Source organism: Glycine soja, chromosome 18 (assembly GCF_004193775.1).
Source record: "Glycine soja cultivar W05 chromosome 18, ASM419377v2, whole genome shotgun sequence".
Taxonomy (NCBI): Eukaryota; Viridiplantae; Streptophyta; class Magnoliopsida; order Fabales; family Fabaceae; genus Glycine; species Glycine soja.
The window spans coordinates 6,943,162-6,964,732 of record NC_041019.1 but is presented as its reverse complement, the minus strand read 5'-3'; the positions used below and the strand labels follow the sequence as shown (position 1 = coordinate 6,964,732).

Genomic DNA, 21,571 nt, shown 5'->3' with positions numbered 1-21,571 from the left:
CTATTTTTTAGGTAACTTTTATATTTTATAGTTTAAAAGTGATTCCTTATTTTTAGGTAACTTTTATATTATATAATGAGCACTAATAATCTTCAATGGGTCAATTTAAAGGATTAAATTATTGCTACTGTAAAAAAAAATTGTTTGTTTCTAAAATTAATTAAATGGGTCTCTAAACAAATTTAAAAATAAGTCTCGAAATTTAGTTTACTTTTTTAGTGATTTGAAATTGTCAGAAAATTGACAACGACTTTTAAAAGCTTTTACAAACTGAATTAAAAAAATAAACACTCTATCTTTGATAAAATAAAATAAGAAGAAACTTTCTAAAGTAATTGAAAACCGAACTTACACAAATTTTTTTAGGATAAAAATGTTTGAAATGCAAGTAAAATATAAAAAATACTAATTTTAATTCTCATAAAAAATTTAATTATAAATACAAAATATTTTTTATGATCTTAAATAATAATTTTATTAGATAATAATCTGATATAATTAATAAATTTATAAATAAATTAAATAATTTATGATAGTTAAAATTCCTGTAAATGAATTAAATAACTTTTTTAACTTAAATCCTCCAAAAAATTTAATTCTTTTTCATTCAGTCTGATTTTTTTTTTTTTTTGCAATTTCTGATAAAATTAAACAAAATGGAAAAACTAGTGTTTTTAACCATTTATTGTTTTGCAGTAAAAAAAAAAAAAGAATAACTGAACTGAATTATTTAATAAAAAGCGATTATGGAAATTCCTCCGAAATTTTATGAAAACGTTTATAAAAAAGTTATGAAACTACATATATGGAAAAGAAGGAAAAATTTGGATATTGTTTAGTAATTTTACTCTTATCAAAATATCGTTATCTGACGGGTTTGTTATTATAGTAATTACTCCTCAATTCTCATAAAAAATCTCTTCCAATAGCAATTATAACAACAAAATCAATGTTTTTAAGTTAGAAAAGAATTAATTATGTTTATTAACACGATTAAAGATGTGATCATGTTCAAGTTAGCAAAGCCATCCAGAAAATTATCATGAATTTCAGAAAACGCCAGAAATCCAACTAAAAAAAAAAGCTACAACCAACAACTCGCAAATAGAACCACGAAATTATAGCTAATTAGCTAATTATCCATTAAACACTGTCAGAGCAATCCGAAAGGAAAAAAAGAGAAAAAACATAGCCAACTCCGTTCCGCATGATATAAAAGTTTAATCAACCTCCTCCATTTTGCTGCCCTCAGCATCAGCTTCAGCCTCCTCCTCCAGTGGGGGCATATCAGCATCAGCTTCAGCTGCATCCTCGTCGATGCTCAGTCCAAGCTTCAACATTCTGTGGATCCTGTTTCCAAAAGTGTTGGGTTCGTCAAGGCTGAAACCAGAAGTGAGAAGAGCAGTCTCGAACAGCAACAGAACAAGGTCCTTCACGGATTTGTCGTTCTTGTCAGCATCCGCACGCTTCCTGAGCTCCTCCATAATTGGGTTCTCAGGGTTGATCTCCATTGTCTTCTTGCTTGACATGTATCCTGCCATGCTGTTGTCCCTTAGGGCTTGAGCTTTCATGATCCTTTCCATGTTTGCAGTCCAACCGTATTCTCCAGTCACCAGACAGCATGGTGAATCAACAACACGGTCAGAGACTACTACCTTCTCAACCTTGTCACCCAAAACATCCTTGATCACCTTGCATAGGTTGTCAAACTTCTCCTTCAACTCCTCTTGCTTCTTCTTCTCATCTTCACTCTCGTCAAGTTTGAGACCCTCCTTGGTGGCAGAGACAAGCTTCTTGCCCTCAAATTCCTTGAGCTGGCCAACAGCATATTCATCAATGGCATCAACCATGAAAAGAACCTCATACCCTTTCTTCTTCAACTTCTCCAAGAATGGGGAGTTCTCAACAGCCTTCTTGCTTTCACCGGTGATGTAGTAGATGTCACTCTGACCTTCCTTCATCCTGGTCACATAATCCTTGAGGCTTGTCAGCTCATCACCACTCTTGGTGGAGTGGTACCTGAGCAATTCAGCAATCTTTCCCTTGTTCTGGGAATCCTCATGGATACCAAGCTTTAAGTTCTTAGAGAAAGCCTCATAGAACTTGTTGTAATCCTCCTTGTTCTCTGCAATTTCAAAGAAGAGCTCAAGGCACTTCTTGACCAAGTTCTTACGGATGACCTTCAAGATCTTGTTCTGTTGCAACATTTCTCTTGAAATGTTGAGTGGGAGATCTTCAGAATCAACAATACCCTTGACAAAGCCCAAATACTCAGGAATCAACTCCTCACAGTTGTCCATAATAAAGACACGGCGGACATAGAGCTTAATGTTGTTAGGCTTCTTCCTTGTGTCAAAGAGGTCAAAAGGTGCCCTCTTGGGAACAAAGAGTATAGCCTTAAACTCCAACTGACCCTCAACAGAGAAATGCTTGACAGCCAAATGCTCTTCCCAGTCATTGGTAAGACTCTTGTAGAAAGCAGAATACTCCTCTTTTGTGATCTCCTCAGGCTTCCTCATCCAAATAGGCTTCTGCTTGTTCACCAAGGACCATTCATGTGACACTTCCTTGATCTTCTTTTTCTTTTTTTCTTCCTTCTCCTTCTCCTCATCAACATCCTCCACCTTACCCTCCTCATCCTTCTTCTCTTCCTCATCCTCATCGTCAGAAATCTCCTTCTCGGTAGTCTTCTCAACCCAAAGAGAAATTGGGTAGCTAATGAACTCAGAATGCTTCTTAATCAAATCCTTCAACCGGCGCTCCTCAAGGTACTCTAGCTGATCCTCCTTGAGGAAGAGAGTGATCTTAGTACCCCTGCCAAGAACCTCACCAGAGGTATCCCTGGTGACAGTGAATGAACCTCCAGCTTGGGACTCCCAAACGTACTGCTCATCATCATTGTGCTTGGAGGTAACAATGACCTTTTCGGCAACAAGATATGCAGAGTAGAACCCCACACCAAACTGTCCAATCATACTAACATCAGCACCAGCAGCCAAGGCTTCCATGAATTCCTTGGTACCAGACCTAGCAATTGTACCCAAGTTGTTTACCAAATCTGAAAAAAAACATCACAAAAATCAATTAGAGACTAACCAAGTAAACAAAAACAATTGGTCCACAAATATCTCAACAAAAGAACATCTCAACTTACCAGCTTTGGTCATGCCAATGCCACTGTCAACAATGGTCAGCGAATTGTTAGTCTTGTCGGGAATAATATGAATGAACAACTCTGGCTGAGCATCGAGCTTGCTCTTGTCCGTCAAACTCTCAAATCTAATCTTGTCCAAAGCCTACAATATTACATACAGCCACATAATTAATTAATATGTCAGGACAAATCAACACAAGAAAACCAATATTACCACAACCACACATCACAGTAAAAAAATTCAGCGGCAGAGTACAACATTCCAATCATAATCCGTCTCCAACGTAACCAATTTTAACTCATACAAAATAAATTAGATATCACTAATTCACTACTCACCGTTAGAGCTCGAGCAAAACACCGTTAAAGAGCAACAATAATCGAATCCATTACATATCAAAACCTAAACAACAACCTAACCACAGCGAACTTAGATCTAATCCACCATCTCAGAGCAAAAACTAAACAAAAAAAAAACAGTAAATCTATTCAACCCTTAACTTAAGGCTATAGCTAACAAAATTTAGAAAGGTAAACAAAGCATGGTAGTAGAATAAATTGGATGAAAAACACAAATACGTCACGAATCAAGCAGAAGCAACAAGTCAACGAGAGAAAAAGGAAGGAAAAGAGAGAAGAACGAAGAAACTTACATCAGAGGCGTTGCTGATGAGTTCACGAAGGAAGATTTCCTTGTTGGAGTAGAAGGTGTTGATGATGAGACTGAGGAGCTGGTTGATCTCAGCCTGGAAAGCAAACGTCTCGGTCTCCGCCATTGCCGATCTACGCGAGGGAGAACGAACTAACGAGGAGGAGCGCAAGGAAGAACAAAACGAAGAGAGATAGAGTCGTTTAGGGTTTAGAGAATGGAATAGGTTCCAAATGAGAAGGAAGCGCTTTTATAGAGAGGGTTCACTACTAGGGTTTCTAGATCCTTCCTTGACGGATCCTATATTTATATAATAGCGACGACTTGCTTTTCTAGATCCTTCTATCTGAGCGAAAAATTAACGTTCGAATTAGAAGATATAATCTTTATCTTTATTTTTTTTCAGTAATAAATTTGTATCCCTATCTTTATAAAAATAAATAAATTAGTAGATATAATCGTATTCTAAATTTCAAATCCTCAGCTTTATTTTTTTTATGAGTAAATCTATATGTTTATCTTTATAAGAATAAACAATATCATATTTATACTTATTGATATTTTTTCAGTACTATATGAGGCCAATTTAGTATATTTTAATAAATTTATTTATAAAAATTTAAGATATATTTAAATAAAATATAGAATAATTATTAACATAATAAATTATGAAGGAATTTAAAGAATAATGTATCCTAAAAAACAGAGGAAAATATCTTAAAACAAAGGAATCAAGTAAAAGATGAAGGTTTTTTTGGACATAAAGTATGGAGGAATTTAAATCAGAAGATAAAGCCTAAAGGGAAAATATTTTTTTTTAGCAAATTACAATTATCTCCATGTATTTAGGACTTACTATACTCACAGGCAATTTCTCCGTTAAAAATGCATTACTTATGTCTCCTTGACAAAAACCTGTTTAAATCTGAAAATAGAAAATAACAAATTAAACAAAACATATTTTCCTAAACAAATTAAAAAAATAAAACAATAAAATTCCATTTTCAGTGTTTGAAAATAAAAATCTCATTCTAAGTAAAATTAAAACGCGATGACAAGAAATGTAATTTTAAGTTAATCTAAAAATGATATAAAAAAAATAAAAATAGAAAATAAAAATGTAAACCAAACATACCACCTATTTAACTTATATTTAATTTATTTTCTGCAATTTAGCTTATATTTAATTTATTTTTTGCATTTGAACAGGTCCCGCCTATTATCTGCTTGTTACAAATTCTGAGAACCTTAGTTGCTTTTATCAATGTGCACTCTTTTAGGGATCACAAGGTTTAAAAAATTTATAAAATAAAATGCGAAGTAATATGCACATGTAGATAATTATTCTTGGATTATCATATCTAATGAACAATTATAAGTTACAACCTTCAGAGAAGTACTTATTACATTTCAGGCCTTGAAGGTTGTAATTTGCACCGATCAACGATAATTGCTGAAGTTTTTGTTTGATGCATCTTAAAAATTTGCGGTTAAGTTGCAATTTTTTATGGTGTTAGTGTATTGCTTACATCTTTATTCTTCCTAATTTCTTAACTATATCTTTTTAAGTATATTGGTTGATTATTTAAGCCAAGACTAGTTAATAAAATTAAGTTATTCTGCAGTCCTCAACAAAAAAAGATATCGTGGCAGAAAAACAAAAAAATCATTAAAGATAAATCGATTGCCATACAATTCTTGGATAATAAGATTGCTTCTCTACATCCTAGGTATGCAACTAGAGCTCACTTACAATTTTCTTCATTATGTTATTATTATTTTTAAATACTGATTTTGGAACTAGAGCTGACTTACATCCCCATGATTCAAGCAAAGTATAAGATTTATTTTACTTGAATTTATTAATGCCTTTATATGTTCTCACTTGGACATAGATATACTGCAGAAAAATGCCATGACTGGTGTAGTTACTGGACTCAATATTGAGAACAAAATAAATAATAATTAAACATATAATGATTGATTAATGAGATTGCAGTTTCAATCTTAAAAACTAACAATTTGTTATTTTTTTAGAAGGAACAATTTGTTAGTTAAAACTGCTTTTTATTTAAATTTTAAAAATTAAAAATTATGTTTTTTTCAATTTTAAAATTAATTAACTAATTTCTTAAGTGGATAATCTAAAGACATATGTAAGAATTTAATTTAAATGCATATAAATAGACATGTATGCAGAAAAAAATATTAAATTAATATACAAGTCAACAACATAAATTTATGATATATCAAATTTAATATAATAGAAACTTAATAGCACAAAGAAATGCAGATACATATTTTTGCTAATAATAAATATAATGACCATCATTATTCATAGACAAAAGTTGTCGCTATTTAAAATCTTGACTACATTCAATTGGACAAAAAATACTTTGATTAAGGTAGTTTTTGAAATTTAGGGAACTTGATTGAAGGGTTTTAAAATATCATAACCTAATTGAAAACTTTAAAATAATTGAAGCAACAAATTGATAATTAAGTCTAAAATAAAAAGTAAAAATGACCCAAACAAAAATTTAAAGAATCAAAATCTTACACAATGTAAATTTAACACATAAAAAGTATAATTAAGTAAGAAAAAACCCTCTACTTGTTTAATTGGAAAAAGAAATTAAATTTGACCAAGAAAAAAGAGGTAAGAACAAAATAATTGTCAACTTTTATTTTTCAAAATCAAAATTTCTCTCTTATATCATTTAAGTATTAAGAAAACAACAACTAATGGTGGGCCACGTGGGTCCATACTCATCAACAAGTATCTTACTTCTGGATAGAGTGATAGATAGAGATAATGCTTTGTTCGGTTTTGAGCTTGGCTAGTAATTCAGTGCTTGAATTCTCACATTCCAAATTGAGTATGGGAGCTCTACCCTTTCTCTTGCTTCCACCTCCATGTGCTGTTTCTGTATCTGCATCTCCAGGGTATAAATTTTCCCCCTAATAATTTCATTTTTCTTAACAACTATGTCCAATTGTGTTATCCTTCTCTGCACCCTTGAAATGCTCATTATATTCATGTATTGTTCTCTTGTTCATATTTATTTTCCACAAATGCGATCAGTGAAATTATCATAATCCCTTGGTAATGCGATCAGTTAATTGTTCGTTGTATGAATACCAACCTGTATTCTCGATCCATTATGCTTTTCCCTGATTTTTTTTAGTACATTAATTAATTTTACCTTGCTTTATACTGCTGGGAAGATTTAGCTATATTCTCTTTGAAAAATTTAGCCAATATCGGTAGCATTAACTAATGTAAAAGAAAGCTATGGTTTTGGTATGTAAAAAAGTGGTAGAATGGGGGAGGCAACCCAATACTACCAGGCAGGGCGCCAATGACATGTTGGGGCGGGCAACTGATGCCCAGCCCCGAATTGTAAGTAGTTTCACTCAGTTATAGTTACTCAACTAGCCTCTACGCATTAGGGGATTTCCATGTGGGTTCAGGGAATTCAGAATTTCTGTTGATTTATTATATGCTACATTTTTCTGAACACTAAGAAGTTATATTTCAATTCAAAATGGATTCTTTTAATGCATAAAGTTATCATGTTTCTTGAGAAACACTTCTCTTGACCATGTGCTTTAAACCTTGGATAAATCCAGGTGCATGGAGGATGCAAATCTCAACTATGCTGAGTCTAACAGAGTCTCCATATTAACAGTGGACAAATTTTCAAGAAGGATGGTTCTTCAGTTTATGGGAATTAATCACATGTTATGTTATGCTTCTCCTGCTTTGGCTGCACCAATTATGCCAGACATGAAGGAACCTGAAGTCATACGGTTTGTCTGTCTTTTCTCCATATTTTTATTACGTAGTCTTATTTTTCTGAAATGGAAAGTGTTAGTGTATTGTGATTTGTGATTTACTATTTTTTATGTGAAGCATGTAGGACTTTGAAGCTACCTAGTGGAGTGAGAGTTCAAGGTAAACAATTCTATAACATTCATGTTATACTCCTTGAGTAAAATCAAGTATGCATGTATCGGAGAAATTGTTGATGCAAGAACACTTTGAGGTTTCTCACTGATGAATCTCATTTCTGTTTGATGCAAAGGCTGATATCCTTATTTTCTCTTTATTTATGTGTGTATGTCACATCCCATTCATTGTATGACAGTATGATTAAGCAGCACCTGATTCTTCCAGGCTTCTTCAAAATAGGAGTGAAAATACTTGTTTCTTGTCAAAAACAATGAAACTTCATGCATTTTACTATCCCTTGTGATTGAAAGAAATCAAGCTATCACAAGTCTTTGGCCATAAATAAGGTATTCATATCAAGTTTTCAAATTAGATATTGTAGAAGGGGAAGGACCAGAAGCACACGATGGAGATTTGGTTACATTCAATTGTGTATGCAGACGTGCAAATGGATACTTTGTTTTCAGGTAATTGCATGCTGTGAATTTTTCATTTACATGATATTTCACTGATTGTCACGACCCAACCAAATGATCATGGGATTGTAAGACATACACTCATTTGACTTCCTTGTGTCATTTTTCCCCCTTAATTGTCCTTAAGCCGGTTTATCTGACCTAAACCTGTCCTACTGTTGCATGGTTTCAAACTCTAATTGATGATAGCACAGTGGACCAATTCAACGGAGAAAGTAATCCTGTTATACTTCCTTTGGATGAGAATCAGGTCAGTTTCTTTCATTCGACTTGTAGGGTCCTGTGAACTCTTAAATATGTTTACTTTTGAATATTAGATAAGGTTGCATTGTCATTTTTTTTTATTGAACATAGATGTAGTAGTCAGAGTTCCTTAACTCAATGGAAAAGTAACAAATGAAAAAAAAATGATAAAAGAGGGTTAGAAGAAAGATTTCATGAAATCCCTTTTTTTTTCTTCTTTAAATTATATTCAGTGGTAATGTAGCATTTAGCAAGTATCTGCATCTGTAATTGTAGACCACTGGCCTTACGTTAACTATGTATGTCAATGTGGTTCTTAATGTGTGTAATCATAGATAAAGATCTTTCTGAGACCTTGCCATATTCTTTCTACTTTGCTCAATAACTTCAGAGTTGTAATTTTAATTGTTGGATTTCAAAGTATGGTGATACTGGTGAAACAAAAGAAAAGAAATATGTAAAGAGGCACAAGACAATTTAGTTAAGTGGGGAAGCGTTTTGTTGCAGTCTAAGTCTAATCATTACTGATTTTTTCCTAACATTCTTCAAAGTTGAAAAACAAAAAGAAATATGTCGATGGATGCTTGTGAAACAAGCATGCTGATGCTACTGGTAAAGAAAAAGAAAAAGAAGTATGTTAATGCTTGTGAAACAAAAGAAAAAGAAATATGTTAAGTGCTATCTAACTCGAATCATTGTTGATTTTTTCTGATTTTTTTCCCCCTAACATTCTTCAAAGTTGAGGATTCCATTAACCACAAAATTCGGCTCTAACTTCTGATATTCTATAGTTATCCCTTTTTATTCTGCCTCGTTAATTTTCTGCATTTAGACTTTAACAAGTTCAACCTATTATAATATATTGATCCATTCATCCATCTGACTTTCAACTACTTGTTTATTGTTTTTCTCGTGAACAATTAAAAATTACGAGGTCTCATTATGCTAATTGCATATTTATACAGATGATAGTGGGCTTAAAGGAGGTCTTGACTGGCATGAAAGTTGGTGGTATGTTCCTATATAATCATTATTTTCCTGACTAGTATTGCATCACAAATTTGTTACATACATTTTAGTCCAAACTTTGGCATAGAATCTATCTATTTATAATATATAATCTTTGAAACACAGATTACTACGCTGCCATTTCAGTGATTTAGTTGGCATTGTTGTGTCATGACATTTTTGCTTATGTGACATCTTCCTCCTTCAATCTTACAACTATTACTTCACATTCATTGAATACTCTTAATGTCATTTCTCATTCTAACTTTAGCCTTATACTCTCAACTATCAAGTTCATCACTTAGCTTAGTCTTCATCTTTTATGTTTTAGCAATTACTCTTATTTTTTACTAATAATATTCTAATGCATATGAGATTTAATTTTTGCAATTCCTTAGAGGGTGTTAGTTCCTGAATCAATAAATTCGTGGAACCCAATAGCTCAATTTATAGAAAGGTTGTATATTAAATTTACATAACCTAATTATCTAGGTAAGTTGGCAATGAGAACATTAATAGTCAGTATTTTTTTTTCATTTAACTCTAGAAAAATTCTATATATTCTTTTTTTTTTTATAAAAATTATATATATTCTTAAGAGTGATATATTTGATAATAATAATAATAATAATAATAATAATAATAATTTATAATTATTTAATATGTAAATCTATTTCCATCATTCTATTTTTGTATTTTTTTTCTTCTCTAAATTCAATACTTTTAACATGCTTATTTTTATATGCTTTAAATGTCAAGCGATATTTAAACATAATAATGGACATTACATAAAAAAAAATTAATGACGCTCTTGATCAGTTAAGAGAGCACAGCACTATTTTGTGTAAGAATAACAATAACATGTTAGTAACATCAATAATCTTATCATTGTGATTATTCTTTTTTGGCATTTACTTTTTCTTCTACTTTTAGGAAAGAGAAGAGCACTGATACCACCTTCAGTGGGATATGTAAATGAGAACTTGCAACCAATACCTGAAGAGGTTAGATATATATATATATATATATGCCCTTAACTGCTAATGTAAATTGCCAATAATGATATTTGATTATAGTAGATTGTAAACTGTATTTTTGTTTTATTGCAGTTTGGCCCTCGTCGCAGCCTTTTTTCTCATGCACAAGAGCCTTTGGTTTTCGAAGTTCAACTCTTGAAAATTTTGAGGCCTCCACCACCACCTGCAGCATTTAACTAATTATTGTTATTTTTTATCTATTGTGTTACCCTCCATTTCATTGTTTTCTGCTAAGCTTCCTTAGCGGCAGAAAAATGAATGTTTCATTAAGAACTAGAAAGGAAGGATGCAAGACGCGAGTGTATTTGACAGGGGTCTGAGGGGTGTAAAAAGTGAGTAAAAACAAAAAAGGAGAATTTGAAAGTTTTGTAAAAGAAAATTTATAAATGTAGAGAATACTTATCTTTTATTTTTCATTTAGTTGTATTTTCATCCCTTTAGTTTAAATTGCAAATGATTTTGTCCCTCGAGTTTTTTTAATTAATTAAGTCTAGTTTTAAAATTAGGCAAATTTAGTTAATCGATTTTCCTTTATATCTAAATATTTAAAAGTTTAGGGTGAATTTGAGAAATGAAGTAATTTTAAAATTTTAAACGTGAGAAGTTTAGAGGAAATTTGAAAGTTTTGAAGAATTTATAAGATGCAAAATAGAGTTTGAAGAGGGAAAACCTCGAGAATATATTTTGGATGAAATTGGATGTTTTGATTGGTGAGTTTTGAGTAGAAGACAATTTAATAGACCCAATTTGTTAAAATTGAGTTTAAAAAAAAAGAGAGAATTTGAAAGTTTTGTAAAACAAAATTTATGGTATGGCCAAATTTGAACTTCTAAAAATGAAATCTATTAATTCAAGTTTGGTAAAAATCCAGATTAAACTATGCTTAAATTTGGTTAAAAAATTAAAATATTATATCTTAACAATTTAGTTTGATGCACCTATTTTTGTAACTTTAGTCCAAAGGTCATTAACTATATTGATTAAGTCTACCTCGATTTAGAAATAATACACCAAACTATAGTCAATGTTTTAAACCTAACTATAGTCACTATATAAGCTAAACGCAATTTATTTTTCTCTTTTATCCATAGTTGTTGAGGTACCAACATATTCTAAACTTACTTTTAATAAACTAAAATAGACTAATTGATTAGCTAATTAATGCAACTTGTTAAAAAAAATAATAGTTACAATCTAGGAATAATACAATTTTTCTCTTTGGTTGGTATTTTGGGACGGGAGTCTACAGGTTTTTTTTTTTTTTTTAAGGCAAAGGTGTAATATTATACTTAATGAGAGCAGAAAAGTACAAGAAGTACCACTGCCTAATTACAAAAAAAATGCCTCTTATAATAGATGAGGAGTGATATAAAATATACTAAAAGAGCCCTTTGCATTTGCTATGAATTGAGACACATACAACAGAGGATTTTTATACCAAGTGGAGAAGAAAATAAGAGACTTGTTCCTCCTTTTGTATAGAAACCATTGCCAAGAGATAGTTTTTATCTTTGCCAGAATAATCTGTGATCCATCAAACTGCTGGTCAAGAAAAATAATATTGTTCCTAGCATTCCACATGCACCAAACATATATGTTACATGCCAAAGTAAATGTTTCCATCTACGATTTCTCCTTCCTCTAACAAAGAAGCTAACTGAACTGATCGAAAAGTTGCAGCTATGTTTGTGGGATGACCATATCAATTCCCATCCATTTAAACACACCATACCAGATAAACAAAGCTTCTGGACATGAAAAGACAAGGTGGCTGGTTGTTTCCTGTTGTGCAATATAAAAATAGCAAGACACCTCTAGATTCTGAATATAGACGTTCCCTTTGTGCAACTGATCATAGGTTAGGAGTCTGTCCATAAGCAATCTCCATGAAAAGACCAATACCTTAGAGGGAGCATCACTCTCCCACAAGTATGGGTAGTGGTTCGTTTTGGAATCTTTCCAATCCAAGTTTTATCCGCTGAGAAACGAATAAAAGTTAACAATACATTTCTGACTCAATTGATGTGCGAATTCCATCCTAGAATTGACCCAAATTAAAGCAAGGAAAGGGGGATTCACATCATGAGGCCACCGAAAAACCTTTCTCCACTTCCAGCTTCCAAATCCAGCAATCGTTTCTGTCATGGACAAGATTGACTCCATTGAGTTGAGTCAGTAGAATGGTTAATTGCTCCTCCTCCCAAGCAAATAGCTATCTACACCACCTCCATTACAACTTAATAGAATTATCAACCACTAGGGCCATGCCTGAAACTAATGCTTCCTTATTGGTAGCCACTTGGAACAATCTGGGAAACTCATCTCTGATCGTCGAGCCACCACTCCACTTATAGGACCAAAAAGAAATATGAAGACCCATTACTGACCTTCCTTTGGATGTAGGTTTCAAACCATCCTGGTCTGCTGGGAGAAAAATCGTGTAAGTTATGAAGATCGCGCCACCAATGAGAGGATTTTGACCAGATACAATATTGTTAATTTAGAAATCTCCACTTCCATTTTGGAAAAAAGGCTTACATTGAATATTTCAAGGCCTCTTGATACCAAGGCCCCATTGAGACTTTGGGGTGCATACCTTGTGCCAATTGAGCCAATTAATCTTCTGGCTTTCAGAAATCCCATTCCAAAGGTAGTTCCTTTGTATTCAACTGAGGATCCTGAGAACCTTTGAGGGGGATTTGTAAAAAGAAAGGAAGAAAAGATGGAGACTAGATAAAACAGAGTTAATAAGTACCAGTCTTCCACCAATCGAGAGCTTAGCCTAGGATTAATACCAACCAGGAGTCCCATAAATTTGAAAGATGGAGATGCCACTTTGTAATGTAGAAAGTCACCAGTTGCCATAGAGAAATTCTGATCAGTGTTAATCACAAAAAAGGAGCATAATTCAAATCCACGAAAAAAAAGCATTGAGGGCCCAAAGGTTTTCAAAAGTGGCTTCCCCCAAAGCAATGGAGTCGTCTACATATTGTAAGAAGGAGTAGTCTACCCCTTCTGCAATGTGTAACCCATCTTGAGGATACTCCAATCAGAGCAATGGGGCGATACCATTTTGAGACTTATAATTCGAGAATCTGATTCCTCCTCTGCCTGGATTTTATGCAGATATGAAAATATTTAGAATTGTAGTCCCTTAGTTGATCCATTTAGGGTGCCATTTTTGGAACAAAGAACTTTCTTTCTGCCTAGTGAATGCCCAAAATTCTTGTTGGAAAACAGATCTCTGCTCTGCCATCAAGAAATCCCCTTCTGCTAGTAGATTGTCCAAGCTGGTCTAGCTCATGCACTCACTTTCTGGGCAATTCTATTGTCCAGCTAAGAGAATTCAAATTAACCCCACTCATTTAGCTTAGATTTAAGAGCTTGCATTTTTTAAGTTTTTTTTCTTATTTTATTTTACTCACTTTATTTTTTTTTATTCATTTTTAATTTGAACTTAGAAAATGAAGCCCAAGCCTTCTAAAAATCCATTTTTTTTCCTGGGTTTTTAACCAGATTTTGTGGACTTATTCTGCATTAGACTAGATTGGAAATTGGATTGGATTAAAAATTTATATTTAATATGAGCTAAAAAAATAAATTCAAATCTTATATTTCTTGAGACGGGTCAGACCCGTCTATTTAGGAGTAATTTTCATAATTTTAAGGAATAATTCAATGTAATAATTGGTAATTAAAATTTAAAAAAAAAGAGTTAAATAAATAAAGAATAGTGGAAAATTGTCGAAGCAATCCACTAGTGATTTCATCATATACATTGCACGAGCAGCACTCAACTATGGAATCCATTGCTTAACAGGTAACAGTAAGACTCAGCACGCAACAGTTAAATCTAATCCAGGGAGAGCGAATCACAAACCCTCGTTCCATTTCCCCTTCTCGAAGGTTTGTGACTTTCTTCAAGCAAAGATCGCAATTGCATTTGTGGGAATCGGCGAGAAAAATGCAGGGTTGGTTCTCGGGGCAGAGCAGCGAGGAGGAGGCGAAGCCGGCGTCGTCGTTGCTGGCCGATTGGAACTCCTACGCATCCGCCCAATCCTCTGAGGACTCCTCCGCTTTCCCCTTCGATATCGAATCCGCCGTTAGGTCTGCCAACGACACCGTTTCCGGCACTTTCAGCGTGTAAGCAATCTCCACCTGCCATTTGCTTCATAGGAGAAAGATGTCAAGAACTTATATCGTTCTATTTTTCATGATTTTTTAGTTGCTATTATTTGTTATTTAGAGAAAATGACATAATGTTCGTTTGGTTCTGTCGAGTGAAACCCCAGATCCGTGCCTGAGAAGCTTCGGGTGGGAAATATTGGTCATATATTGGGGCTGTTTAGATAAACTTCTCTGGAAATACTTTTAAGGGAAATAAATAATGACGCTAAATTGAGTTAACTCAATAGTTGATGTTATGTGTACATACATGACAAATCATGAATGTGTTGATGTATTGGTACAGTCATGGCTTGAGCAAGCTAGACCTTACCACCGACCATTGTTATTATTTTGCAAAAACAATTGGTGAGCTATAATGATCCATTTTTTATTTTTTCGTTGAGGCTGAACCCAAACTTCTACTCAATAGTTAGCTGTCATACACTGATAATGGATGTATTGCCATTTGTTTTTTGCTGTCAAGCTATGCTTTAAGAGAAAAACTTTGTTACTTACAGTTATATTAGTGAGACTGTGAGAGGCTTAGTATATAAGTTAGATGCTTAGAGCTATGATTGTAATTTATGATTATCTAGTATAGGCACTTTGGGACGGGGAAAACTGTTGGAAAACATGTAAATAGTGTCTAGATACATTGTGTAGGCTAAAAAGATCATGTAATTATGATAATTAAGGTAATTGTAATTTGTTTAGTTATTTTTTTAGTCTAATATAATTTAGCTTTGCTGTATTTGTATAGCTTTGACACACATTTTATCAAATGTTTCTCAAATTTCTTTTTCATTAACATGGAATTAAGAGCTTGCTAAGATGCAGCCCTAATCCATGTATACCTGCTGGATCAACTGGCTGCCCATTGGTGATTCTTTTTTTCAGAAAAACTGTCTCATTTCCAGTTTCTTCCCCCCTCCCCCAGTGCTGGCTTGTTCATACCCTGTTTTCAGCTGCTACCACTGCTCCACTATTGTCTTAATGTCATTTGATCCCCCCCTCCCCCCGCCAATGCATAGCCAGCCACCCCCAACATATTTATTTCAACCACAGGTTGTTTTCCCACTGGACCCCACCTCCAGTGGAAATGTTATGCACCACCACAAGTTGGTGACATATCACAGTATCTCTCCTCTACATGTATTCACCTCTATTTGGACCTCTGGTCCTCTCTTCCATTTGACCTCTACTTGGATCAGTTGGATGTGCCCCTTTGAAAGGTGCTTTTTGGTTTTTTGTTGCATTGTCTTCCCCACCACCCATTGTGACCCTTGGCTGGATCTGCGACATCAGCTGCTTCCAAAGACATTCCGAGACTAAGCCCCCTATTCTCAAACTATGTCATTGTACTCTCCATTGACAAGTTGGATGGGAGCAACTACAACACATAGGCTTTGCATGTCAAACCTTGGCTTGTTAACCAACGCTGGCTCTATGGCTATTAGCAAGCACTCTACATGGACTAAAATTGATACCTGTATATGTAGCATTATCAATTCCACCATTAATGCATCCATTGAGCATATTTTTTGCGCTCATCTCACTTGTGAGTCATTGGAAGCTTGTCGAGGTTCTTTACAGCAATGACATCTAGTGTCTCCTTAGAATGCATTAGTTTGTACCTTGAAGTACATTAAATGAGTTCCAAGAAAGTTTACTATCTATGAGGATAATGGTCATACTCAGATCGTTGGATACTCAAATGCTGATTGGGTTTGCCCCCTTGGTGATTAGGAATTTAGGATTACATTGTTGGATATTGTGTATTCATTGGAGATAATTTGATATCTTTGAAAAGTCAAAAACATAATGCTATCACAATGCCAAGTGTTGGAGTAGATACCAAGTCATAACATCAGCTGCTTGTGAATTCATTTGGCTCAACCAATTAGTTCTTGGAATTAGATTTGGTGAGGTCAGCTAGATGACACTCATTTGTGATAATCAAATTGCACTACGTATTGCCTCAAATCTAGTATTTTATGAGATGACCAAACACATTGAGATACATATCCATTTCACTAGAGATAACTTATTTGTAGACATCACCACTCATTTTGTTACATAATTATGAAACTCAGATCAGACTTTCTAGTCTGAACAGTGGACTGGCTAGGTAATTCACACATTATATCAGAGATGCTGGCAACTCAGTACGAATTGGTGGGACAGACAGTTTTGTCAAAAATTGGTAAACTGATTGGAGTGTACAAACCGGATGAGTCAAGTTTAAGTTCTTTTTTTGGTGAAAAGCAGAACATAGTCTTAGTGTAGTTGTAGTTCCACTGTACTTGCTCCTAGATCAGTTTAGTTAGCAGCTGCTTGCTCATTCTTGTAGAGCTGTCAAAGTTCATTTGCCATCACCATTATATTTCATCTTTGCTGCCTTTGTCCTTCATCATTGTTTGAGGGGGTTTTGGTGAAGTTGGTTTAACATGAGAAAGTGAGGAGTTTAGAGAGAGAGAGAGAGAGAGAGAGGCAGAAGATGAATGGAGGGAAGACAAATGAAGGAAGACCAACCAAGCTTGGTTTTGCAAAATTCAAAGTTAAACCATTTAATATCTATTGTATTAAAAACATTTTTTATTAGTTTTGGTAGTGTGTCATTGTTCATAAAAAAGTTTTTGATAATCACTCAAGCACTTGTTTCCTTAAAAGCTAGAACCAAGCCACTTAAGTACTTCCCCAAGCATCCCATACTACTCAATGTTGGACTTAGGCGCCCATAATATCCAAGTCTCTATAATAGCACTTCCCTTGAGAGGAGCTGGCGTATATCAATTGACAAGCACTCAAGCACTTAGGGTACCCTCCCATAAAAGTTAGCTGTTGAGGGGGGAGAACCAAGCCACTTAAGTACTCCACCGGGCATCTCATATTACTTGATGTGGGACTTACTCCACTGGGCATCTCATATTACTTGAGGTGGGGCTTTGTAGGGCCTAAGCCTTCTAGCCTTTTTAGAACTTGGAATTGGAAGCTTAACTTAGCCTAAAAACTTGCATAAAAACGTACTTTGTTGTAAGACTCTTTTATGGGTAAAAAACATACTTGTAAGTTTTAAATAGGTTAATGGACCTAAATTTATATGTAGGTCAGCTGACTTTAGCCCCATATATCAATAAGTATATAATCTCAATATTACAGTAAAAAGTTAATAACACATTATTTATTTAAGGATGCCAGCCCCAGTTTATCAAAGTGAGATTCAAATCTTGAATAGCTTAGCTAATTTTTGAATTGTGAATCATTTGTATTGAATCATAAGATTCAAAAACAAGAAAAATAACTTCAAATATATCACAAATGTTATATATTGTATTAGTCTTCAATGTAATAATTTTAAACTAGAAATGGATACAACAAATTAACCATAAATCTCATAAAACAAAATTATTAGTGTAGTAGTGGAATAATCAAATTGGATAAGGTCAGAAGTGCTCCTTCAATTCCTTTTCATTTCACAATTTAAGCTCATATGACTTTTCAATTTCTTTCATGAGAATTAATTGGTGAAAGAAAAGTAAAAAAATTAAAAAATAATGAAGTGTTGAATCATGTGATTCGTATCAATGATATGAAATTGTACCAATTCATTCATGAATCATAAGATTCAAAGTCATTTGAGATTCATTTTATGATACAAATCAATGGGTAGCCGAATCATAGGATTCAAATCATGAATAATAAGATTCAAATTATTATATGTCATCCTGTTGGGTCTGAAATGCTTTTAACTAAATAGACTTTTAAAAAAGCCTTAGCCAACAAGACTTGTTTGGTAAGTAAGCCTAATTGGCTTAGGCTTGATGTGGTTTAGAGTATAGGTCTTAGATGAGTGACTTTATTTCCACTCCTATCTAGAGGACTTGTTATTATTTATATTTTTTATTTATCTTCAGTTTCTTTTCTTGATGGTATAAAATGCTGCAGGAAAAACAGACAGTGTGCGTTTCAATTTTCCTCTTTTTTTAAATGGATTTTCTACATCATGATGAAAGAACATGCTGTCCAGAAAGCCTTTTATAACAAAATAACAAATACTGATAATTTTGCCTGAACTTATGTCCTCAAGTGGTTACACAGTTTGTTTCTTATTGTTTAGGGTTTCTAAAGGTGTGAGAGATCTACCTGGCAATTTCCAGTCTGCCACTAGCAATGTGCCTTCTGGCAAAGCGCTTGTGTATTTTGGTTTGTTTCTTGCTAGTGGAGTCTTCTTTGTTTTCATAGCATTTACATTATTTCTGCCCATCATGGTGGTTATGCCCCAAAAGTTTGCTCTTTGCTTTACACTTGGGTGTGGATTTATTATTGGATCATTCTTTGCTCTCAAGGGTCCAAAGAATCAGCTTGCTCACATGTTGTCAATGGAGGTAACTTGCTAGAATTTCATTTCCTATTGCTTGCATGGTAATAAAAAGCTTGTCCAGTCACTATATGTTGCTTCAAATTGAGTTTGTTTGGGCTTTTTGGGGAGAAAATAGTCTTTTTGATTTAATTGCACATGTTTGCTGCTTCTTCCTAACTGTCTCTCTTTGTAATTATTTTTCAGAGGCTCCCTTTCACATTGGCTTTTTTAGGCAGTATGATTGGTACCATATATGTATCAATGGTGCTTCACAGCTACATTCTCTCTGTGGTATTCTCTGTAGTGCAGGTATCAGTTTCACATATCCTCAAAATGCTTCTTTGTAGCTTGCCGTTCTCCAACTCCCATGAGTTATTGTTTTCATTTGCTGTTGATTTAAGGCATGCTCAAGTTTTTTTTTTTTTTTTTTTTTACTTTTGAGCATTGTTTATACAGAATTTGTATAGAAACTGGGTGTGTCTGGGATGATCACACAAAGCCTTTATTTATTATGAGCAAATAGGATCAATATTGATTACATAGGATCAATCTAATAATGAGATTAATAAGAAGTAAATCCCTAATTGCTATCTAATAATAAATAAGAGAATATTATGTGATCTAACACTCTCCCTCAAGCTGGAGCATATATGTGATTTGGACCAAGCTTGTTACAAATGTGGTAAACCTACTAGAAAGGAAAGGTGGCTCTAGCTGTGTGGTTTTGCTGAATAAATGATGGCTCGGCAGCAGGCAGCAGTCAACGGAGGCCTGCAGTTATGATGGGTACTGTTCACCTGTGAAAAGAGCACGCATTGAAAGCGTGAGATGCACCTGCCTGGGGGCATGTGTGGTGGCTGACGGCAGCGCGGTTGTGGGGTTTTGGGTCATCAAAGACAGGCAATGATGGTCGCAGGTAGGCACAGGGTGTTGGGAAGGCTACCAAACAAGGGCAGAGGCTCAGCATAGTATTGTTCACCACAATATGGGCCTGCATGAGCAAAAAGACTTGTGTGAGAACGTGTCAGTGGTTCTTCAAGACGCCGTCAATGGTGCAGTGTAGATCGACGGAAGGAAGATCCATGGGTTAGTGGCCAGAAAAGCTTAAACTGGTTATTGAAAAGAAACGACGAGCGAAGGGCCCACCAGGGACAGTGGGTCCCCAGTGAGACACGATTATTGTGATACCTCACCCAAGAATAACAATAATCTGCTCTGATACCATATAGAATTTGTATAGAAAATGTGCGTCTTGGATGACCACCAAAGCCTTTATTTATAATGAGCAAATAGGATATGTATTGATTACAGAGAATTTATTATAGCAATTAGGAACAATTCCTTCAATGTAGCAAAACCAATATAAATTTAAGAACTGTTATTTCCGCACTCTTGGTAGTGCACTTTATTTGATGTGTGTGTATTGTATGTTTAACATGGTTCCAAGCTTCCAGCAGCTGGGGAGTGTGGAGATGTGTCTTGCATATTTTTTTTTATATTTTCTTCTGTAATGTTTCTTTATAAAACTATCCGTCTTGTATTGAAATTGAAATTTTGACTTTGGTTGCAGGTTCTCTCACTTGGCTACTATTCTATATCATACTTTCCTGGTGGATCTGCTGGAATGAAATTTCTGACTTCTGCTTTTACCTCTTCCATAATGAAATGTTTTGGGCAGTGACCTAATTTTTTGTTGATAGTTGAGTTGAGTTCAGACCTGTGTCCATATAGTAGTTGACTTGTAAATTTGTCTCCTAAGATCTATCAGCTGAAGCTTCAAAGTGACCTAAGAATATTACTGAGTTGAAGCATCATGTAACAGTTTCTTAGGGTTCAACATTTGTTGTCACTTGCCACATCTAAATGAAAAAAATTGTTTTGCCTCGGGTTTGTAAAAGCAAATTAACACTGTCTGATTGAAGTTAATTGTTGCTACCTTTGTGTTGCAATTTGAAATATATTTTTGTTCGAGAATTTATTTTTTTGGTTGAGAATTGAGCCCCCTCTTTCGATCAGCACCTTTTGGCATGGAAGAACATTGAACTTGTGATATCCATACCCCACTCAATTCTTGAAGACTTGGACTGCTGTCAATTGAACTACAAGCTCCATAGCATATATATATATATATATATATATATATATATATATATATATATTATTAACTTCAATGGTTATGCATGGTCTTGGAGAATTTTTTTCCAGAATATACAAAAAAATATATCAAAATTTACAACCTCTCCCATTATTTACCCCAATATACAAATTTACGCTGTGATTTCTAAAAAAATTTACAATTTTGTGTTGACAATTCGGGTCCCCAAAACCCGAATTCTCAACATGATTTTTTGTTTTTTTTTTTAAATTTTTTTTAGAAATATATATAGATAAAGGAAAATGATAATAAAATTGGAGAAAATTTTGAAGTTAAATAAAATTAGTTAAAAATATTAGTGTGAAAATTGTATAGTTGAAGAATGTTTTATTAATTTATGAATGATGTGAAATGAAATACATTGATA

General features: G+C 33.9%; 3 protein-coding genes across 4 annotated transcripts; 2 read left to right on the top strand and 1 right to left on the bottom strand.

Annotated features, from left to right (window-relative positions):
* Positions 1-1,045: 1,045 nt before the first annotated feature.
* On the bottom strand, positions 1,046-4,078 carry LOC114396608 (heat shock cognate protein 80-like). Its single transcript, XM_028358679.1, has 3 exons — positions 3,808-4,078; positions 3,155-3,296; positions 1,046-3,058 (listed from the first exon to the last, which is right to left on the bottom strand). The coding sequence occupies exons 1-3, from the start codon at positions 3,928-3,930 to the stop codon at positions 1,221-1,223; spliced, it is 2,103 nt and encodes a 700-aa protein (XP_028214480.1). The 5' UTR covers positions 3,931-4,078; the 3' UTR covers positions 1,046-1,220.
* Positions 4,079-6,585: 2,507 nt separating this feature from the next.
* LOC114395128 (peptidyl-prolyl cis-trans isomerase FKBP16-1, chloroplastic-like) lies at positions 6,586-10,976 on the top strand. Of its 2 annotated transcripts, none has more exons than XM_028356836.1 (8): positions 6,586-6,749; positions 7,437-7,616; positions 7,727-7,761; positions 8,132-8,225; positions 8,424-8,484; positions 9,443-9,488; positions 10,419-10,489; positions 10,595-10,962. In XM_028356836.1, the coding sequence occupies exons 1-8, from the start codon at positions 6,619-6,621 to the stop codon at positions 10,700-10,702; spliced, it is 726 nt and encodes a 241-aa protein (XP_028212637.1). In that variant the 5' UTR covers positions 6,586-6,618; the 3' UTR covers positions 10,703-10,962. The 2 variants fall into 2 exon arrangements, with proteins under 2 accessions (XP_028212637.1, XP_028212638.1); XM_028356837.1 differs by having other exon boundaries at positions 6,604-6,749; positions 8,141-8,225; positions 10,595-10,976.
* A 3,286-nt stretch (positions 10,977-14,262) lies between these two features.
* LOC114396685 (protein transport protein SFT2-like) lies at positions 14,263-21,027 on the top strand. Its single transcript, XM_028358784.1, has 4 exons — positions 14,263-14,665; positions 18,807-19,074; positions 19,254-19,358; positions 20,620-21,027. The coding sequence occupies exons 1-4, from the start codon at positions 14,487-14,489 to the stop codon at positions 20,728-20,730; spliced, it is 663 nt and encodes a 220-aa protein (XP_028214585.1). The 5' UTR covers positions 14,263-14,486; the 3' UTR covers positions 20,731-21,027.
* Positions 21,028-21,571: the final 544 nt, after the last annotated feature.

Coding starts and splice junctions, on each gene's coding strand:
- LOC114396608 (XM_028358679.1), bottom strand. CDS start 3,930: ATGGCGGAGACCGAGACGTTTGCTTTCCAGGCTGAGATCAACCAGCTC. Junction 3,297..3,807: donor TCATCAGCAACGCCTCTGAT/GTAAGTTTCTTC, acceptor GTAATATTGTAG/GCTTTGGACAAGATTAGATT. Junction 3,059..3,154: donor CATTGGCATGACCAAAGCTG/GTAAGTTGAGAT, acceptor GTTTTTTTTCAG/ATTTGGTAAACAACTTGGGT.
- LOC114395128 (XM_028356836.1), top strand. CDS start 6,619: ATGCTTTGTTCGGTTTTGAGCTTGGCTAGTAATTCAGTGCTTGAATTC. Junction 8,485..9,442: donor TTCCTTTGGATGAGAATCAG/GTCAGTTTCTTT, acceptor ATATTTATACAG/ATGATAGTGGGCTTAAAGGA. Junction 10,490..10,594: donor TGCAACCAATACCTGAAGAG/GTTAGATATATA, acceptor GTTTTATTGCAG/TTTGGCCCTCGTCGCAGCCT.
- LOC114396685 (XM_028358784.1), top strand. CDS start 14,487: ATGCAGGGTTGGTTCTCGGGGCAGAGCAGCGAGGAGGAGGCGAAGCCG. Junction 19,075..19,253: donor CTCACATGTTGTCAATGGAG/GTAACTTGCTAG, acceptor ATTATTTTTCAG/AGGCTCCCTTTCACATTGGC. Junction 19,359..20,619: donor TGGTATTCTCTGTAGTGCAG/GTATCAGTTTCA, acceptor CTTTGGTTGCAG/GTTCTCTCACTTGGCTACTA.